At 52.8% G+C, this 6,480-nt stretch overlaps 1 protein-coding gene across 1 annotated transcript in view; it reads left to right on the top strand.

The window, feature by feature from the left end:
• The window catches only part of ZNF385A (zinc finger protein 385A), a gene marked incomplete at its 3' end in the record, with an annotated part of 20,686 nt that overhangs the window by 5,683 nt on the left and 8,523 nt on the right, over nt 1-6,480 (top strand). Inside the window, exon 2 of the mRNA XM_077753686.1 lies at nt 1,222-1,358. Within this exon, the coding sequence (XP_077609812.1) occupies nt 1,222-1,358 (137 nt within the window). The remainder of the gene's footprint in view (nt 1-1,221; nt 1,359-6,480) is intronic.

The following is a 6,480-nucleotide window of genomic DNA, read 5'->3' as shown; positions in this document are numbered from 1 at the left end:
ATCACTGGACTTGGGGGGGAGGGGGCTGGCCGGGGAGGGGGCAGGGGGCAGAACCAAGGGAAGGGGACGCTGTCAGGCCCAGGCCCCTGGGGGGCCAGGGCCAGGCCACTGCCTGGGGGCAGCAGGCACCAGAAACTGAAGGTATGCAAAAGGGCAGTGTCTGTGGAGGGAGCAGGAAAGGATCCCGGGGTACCCTCTGCCCCAGTAAGGTCAAGGGAGGACGGGGCCAAACTTGCAGCCTCCTGGCTTTGCCTTTGTTCCTGGGAACCCCTGTTGCTGGCAGGGGCTTGTCAGAGCAGGAAAGGGCAGCCAGAACTCCCTGACTGGTGGACGGCGAGGTCGCAGAAGGGAGCTGGGCTAGCGGAAACCCAGAGGGGTCCTGAGGGCCTTTGGCCCACCCCCACTGGCGCCTGGCAAGGTCCCTCCTATGGTTCGGAGGGGGAGGAGAGAAGGTTTCAGGGGAGGGTGGGTAGTGGAGTAGCTGGCCTGGACTTTCATTTCCCGTTCGGGTCAGACCCAGGCATTCCCCTCCCAGAGGCCGGGGTGGCGGTTCCTCCTGCAGCGCTGGAACTGCACACTCCCAGGAAGACCAAGGGGTTTGGGGGAAGACAGGAAGGTCGGGAGAAGGGGCTCTGAGAATGGGCCTGGGGAGCTCACTTCCCTGGGCGAACGCCGTTCACCTGTCACCCACCCCTGGGGATGTCAACAATTAACTAAGAACAACCAGGACAAATCGTAGCTCTTTGGGCAGCCTCCTCCGAATCTAGGCCTCAATATTCCCCTCTGGGCAGTGGGATGAATCACCCACCTGACCCTGTTCTCCCTGGGGTGAGACCTAGCCTTTGGAATTCCTTGGGGGAGAAACAGAACCAGAAGAAGGGAGCAGCCAGAGCCGTGGGGCTCCCTGAGTCCTGCTGATCCGGCAGAGAAGGTCTGTGCTTTTCCTGGGTTTGTAAAATGCCTAAAGGTCTTGGGGGAGGGAGGCTGGAGAAGGGGGAAGTGAAAACCACCCAGAAGGGAAGGACTAGTCTGCACCCTCCCCTGGGCCCACAGGGCACTGTGCTCATTGCTCCGGAGCCAGCCAGCAGGGGAAGTGTGTGTGCTGGGGGAGTCACACTTCTGAGTGTGGGGGCCCCAGCTGGGCAGTGGGACTGACAGGTTTGGGTGGGGCTCCCAAGCTTCACTCTTCCTGCCCCACGTAATGTTTTCTCTGCCCTTCAGGCAGCCTGAGCCGGGCAGGGCCCCTCCCTCTGCTTCGGCAGCCCCCCATCATGCAGCCCCCACTGGACCTCAAGCAGATCCTGCCCTTCCCACTGGAGCCAGCCCCCACCCTGGGCCTCTTCAGCAACTACAACACTGTGAGTAGCAGCCTGCCTGCCTACCCTACCCTCCTGAGACCCCGGCTCCTTCCTTCACTCTGACTCACCCCTGCCCTCTTCTCCTACCTAATTCCTTATCTCTTCTTAGGACCCCGTCTCCCAGCCTTCCAGTCTCTAGTCAGTTACAAGCATTGTTGGCTCTCTGGTATACTATTAACAACAATAATAGTTCATGTTTGCTAGGCCAGCCCTGGTGCTATATATTTTATATGAATCATCTCACTGAGTCCCCCATCTAGAGAAGGAACGAGACCCAGACTGGTGATTGTGACTACAGGGAGGTGGGGGGCGGTGACAGGTGCTGAATCCAGACGGAAGGGATAAGCAGGGTCACAAGCCTGCCTGTTTGTAAATTCTGGCTCTCTGGAACCCACAGCTGGGTGGGGAGGATCAGTGGGGTAGGGCTTAGAGGGCCGGCAGAGTTGTCTAGATTTAATATGGTATGAAATAGGGAGCCGTTATCCATTGCTAAGCAGCAAAATGACTTTGTCAGAGCAGTGTTGGGGGAAGGTGAGTGGGACAGCCAGATGAAAGGGAGCAGAGGCTCCAGGAGGCTGTCCCCCCCCAATGTGGGCCCGAAGGGAGGCCTGGAAGGCCAGACTGGGCCAGTGATAATGGCAGTGTGAGTGTGTAGGAAAGGGGAGGGGCAAGGTGTTTCCAAGGAAATGATTATAGGCCATGGTGACCAACTGGTATTTGGGGGTAGGGGAGAAGAGAGAGGATGAGTCAAGGCTGACTCCAAGGTTCAAACCTCTGTGGCTAGGAGGGAGAAGTCACCTTGACAGAGGCAGGGGGTTGGAGGAGGAAGCTGGTCTGGAGTGAAGCTGTGGGGCTCACTTTAGGACGTGACGCATTGGGGAACCAGTGGGACGTTGAGCCAAAAATGTCCAGCGGACAGTTCGAACTTGGGTCCTAGAAAGTGGGCTAGAGCTAAAGGTTTGGAGGAAGTCAGCTTTATTCAACTCAAATAACCCACCATCAAACCATAGTGAGCTACAAACGTGTACTGAGTATCAGCTATGCAGCAGGCACTGCGGTAGATGTTTCTCTCCCTGATCTCATTTCATCTTCGCCACAACCCAGCAAAGCAGACATTGCTATTCCTGTTTCACATATGGGAAGACAGAGAGCTAAAGCTCGGAAGGGTTTAGCAATGTATGTAGGTTGACATAGTATGCACCTAAGGTATGATTTGAACCCATAGCACCTGACTCCAAATGGAGTTCTCCCTGTACCACAGTGGCTTCCTCCAAACTCCTCCCAAGGAATCCGAACCAACATCTGCACTGCACTCTGGGTTTACAAAGTATCTTTCATATCTCAGTCTTTATAGCAACCCTACAGGGTAGCTATTGTTTAATCTGTTTCACAGATGAGAAAATTGAGTACTAACTATAATCAAGGCACTGTTCTAGATAAAATAAAGACACGAGGGTAAACATGATACAGGTCCAATTTTTTTTTAAATGGTAGGTGTTTTTGTTTTTAATATTTTTTTTTATTTATTTCTAGGAGAGAGAGAGAGAGAGACAGCGTGAGCAGGGGAGGGTCAGAGAGAGAGGGAGTCACAGACTCCGAAACAGGCTTCAGGCTCTGAGCTGGCAGTCAGCACAGAGCCCGACGCGGGGCTCGAGCCCACGAACCGCGAGATCATGACCTAAGCGAAAGTCGGACGCCTAACCGACTAAGCCACCCAGGTGCCCCAATACGGGTCCAATTTTAAGGGTTTGTGTGTGTGAAGGGGGGTTAATGATTACTTTTGAGAGAGAGAGAGGGAGCACAAGCAGAGAAGGGGCAGNAGGCTCTGAGCTGGCAGTCAGCACAGAGCCCGACGCGGGGCTCGAGCCCACGAACCGCGAGATCATGACCTAAGCGAAAGTCAGACGCCTAACCGACTAAGCCACCCAGGCGCCCCAATACGGGTCCAATTTTAAGGGTCTGTGTGTGTGAAGGGGGGTTAATGATTACTTTTGAGAGAGAGAGGGAGCACAAGCAGAGAAGGGGCACAGAGAGAGGGGAATAGAGGATCCCACGTGGGCTCCGTGCTGACAGCAAGAGAGTCTCATGCGGGGCTCAAACTCACGAACCTGTGAGATCATGACCTGTGCTAAAGTCAGATGCTTAACGGACTGAGCCTCCCAGGCCCCATTGTGGGTTTGTTTGGTTTTTTTTTTTAATGCTTATTTACTTATTAATTTTTGAGAGAGAGAATCCCAAGCAGTCTCCACTTAGTCACCACAGAACCTGACGTGGGGCTCAAACTCAGGAATTGTGAAATCATGTCCTGAGCTGAAATCAACAATGCTACACTTAACCAACTGAGCCACCCAGGCACCGCTGATATGGTCCAGTCTGGAAGGAGCTTCTAGTCAGGGAAGAAATATAGACGTATATGCAGCAATCTAGAACGCAAAACAGAGGCAGAGTTATAAATACTGTGACAGAGAAACCAATGATGGTTCAAGTGAACAAAACAAATATTTCTTGAGCACCTACTATATGCCGGGCACTGTACCAGGTGTCAGGGACACAGGACTTAGAACTCATGTTTAGTAGGAAAGATAACAAGTTAACAGTTACCCTGTGGTGTGAAAAGAGCTGAGTCAGAGGCATGTAGCTTGTATGGGAGCCCAAGGGAGTGTCAGGAAAGACTTGCTGAATGAGGTGGTGCCTAAGGAACCAACCAGAGCTGAGCAGAAGGAGAACAGATGAAAAAGGAATTCAACCTGGAGCAGGTGACATATGATTTGGGCTTTGAAGAATTATTAGTAGGATTTTAAAAAGGGGTCTTAGAGAACATTCCAGACTGAAGCAAAGAGCATGAAGAAGAGCTAGAAAGGAGCACTTGAGGAAGTGCAATCGATTCAGTTTGACTGGAGCAGAAGGTGCTGGGAATACGTTTCCCCATCTACACACCTCATTTACACTTACCATTAGGTCTCTCATCATTTCCCTCATTTTTTTTTTTAATGTTTATTTTTGTGAGAGAGAGAGGGAAGGAGACAGAGAGTGAGCAGGAGAGGGGCAGAGAGAGAGGGAGACACAGAATCTCAAGCAGGCTCCAGGCTCTGAGCTTTCAGCACAGAGCCCATCGTGGGGCTCAAACTCACGAACCCGCGAGATAACGCCCTGAGCTGAAGTCGGAAGTTTAACCGACTGAGCCACCCAGGTGCCCCTCATTTCCCCCATTTTATAGATGAGGAAACGCAGACCTGGAGATGTTAAGTGACTTGCCCAAGGTCACAAAGCTAGTCAATTCACATGGATAGTTCAAGGTTTCTCACTCCCCCAGGGTTCATGGCTCCACTGCCTCTAGTAAGGACTAGCTATTTAAAGCCATGAGCGCTGATAAGCTTGGAGAGTGCGGCAGGGTGTTAAGCAGCCCCAGCGCTGGCATCTGACTGGCAGGATTTGAATTGACATTCCCAAAGCTCTGGCTGTCTGACCTCAGGCAAATGGCTTCACTTCTCTAAACCTGAATTTGACCAGAGAGTAATAGTACCAACTCACAAGGCTGTTGTGAGAGTCGTATTACGTAATCAAAACATCTAGCACAAAGTGTTTGCTGTTAGCTGCTATGATTATTATGCTATTGCTATTATTTTTACTTGAGAGGACCAGAGAAAGGGAGGTAGCATGGCCAAGGCCCCCGCCTTTTGGAATAAGCAAAATTAGGCAGTGGGTATAGGGGGCTCCAGCAAAGGAAATGGAGGAGCTATTGGAGGGGGTGGGGACACAACTTTGTTCCTGTAGAGTTGGAGAAGCCAAGGGAGAGAGTGTGGCAGCCTGCATCAGTAGTGTCAAATTCTGCAGGGGAATGAGGACTGCAGAAAAGCTGCAGACAGACCGTTGGCAGTATCGTGCAGCAGTTAAGTACATGGCTTTGGAGTCAGGCTGCCCAGGTTTAAACTCAAATCCCAGTTCAGCCACTTACTAGCTTATGACCTTGGGCAAATTATTTAACCTCTCTAAACCTCAGTTCCCTCATCTATAAAGTGAAGATAATAATAGTACTTATTCTGAATAGTGGTTGTGAAGATTAAATTAGATAATCCATGCAAAGAGCTCAGTACAGAGGCGGGCACATTCCAAGGGCTCAATCAACATTAGAGGGTGGTGGTGGTGGTGGTGGTATTATTCGTGGCTAATGGATTCTGGGCTAATACAATACCTCCAGACCCCTCTCCTACTGGGGCAGTTCCCACCCCCCTGGACCCTTCCCTGTATTATGCTTTCCTCTGCCCTTGGACGTTCCTCATGGTCTCCCAAAGACAGCTTCTCTCTACACTCAGTTCCCTGCTCTGCTCATCTCTCTGCCCTTGATGGAATGGGAGAGGGTGAGAACCAGAGATGAGAGAGCGGGAAACCCAAGACTCCCTCAGACAGGATAAGGAGGTGTCTGGGAGAGCGGGCTGCTCTGCCCTCCTGCCCCTGAGCCCCCAGTGCTGCTCCTACTTGACCGCCAGAGGGCAGCAAGTGCACGAAACATAAGCTCTTTGAGAACCTAGCTGTCCAGCAGGTGGCGGGCGAGGGGAGGAGATAGGAAGAGGTTAGGGACGATGTCCCCAGTCTGAGGTCGCTTCTGCTCTGGGCGCCTCCCAGCTCCACTGTTCAGAGGAATCACTGAGAGCAGTGCCTGATACCTAGGTAGCTGGGCTCAATTTCCCATCCCTGGTAAGGGAAGTGACATGTAAAAAGGGCACAAGGGTCTTGTGCAGAGGGAGCACGAGTCTGAGGGCTCGGAAGAGAGGTTGTCGACACTGGAGCGAGGGCCAGGGCGGAAGGGATGGGAGAAAGGAGAAATGTTCGAGCCAGACAAATAGAGTCATCCATAGGATTGGTGGGGACACTGGATCCAGCAAGGATCCTCAGTGGAGAAAGCCGAGGTCACCTGCTCAATGCCCGGTCTCCGGACCGAACGGCCCCTCACCAGGACAAGGTCTACCACCCTGGAACGAGTATCTGGATACGGACACCCTCTCCTCTCCTCTTTTCGCCCTAGCGCCCCTTCCTCCTTCCCTCCTCTCAGGCTCCCTAGCCCCGCCCCCGTCCGCGGCCCGCCCTCGGCCCCGCCTCCGGGGCGGGCTCCGGTCCCGGCCGG

Source organism: Crocuta crocuta, unplaced genomic scaffold (assembly GCF_008692635.1).
Source record: "Crocuta crocuta isolate KB4526 unplaced genomic scaffold, BGI_CrCroc_1.0 scaffold30, whole genome shotgun sequence".
NCBI classification, from domain to species: domain Eukaryota; kingdom Metazoa; phylum Chordata; class Mammalia; order Carnivora; family Hyaenidae; genus Crocuta; species Crocuta crocuta.
Note: the sequence above shows the minus strand (reverse complement) of the source record. Positions and strands in the feature narration are given on the sequence as shown.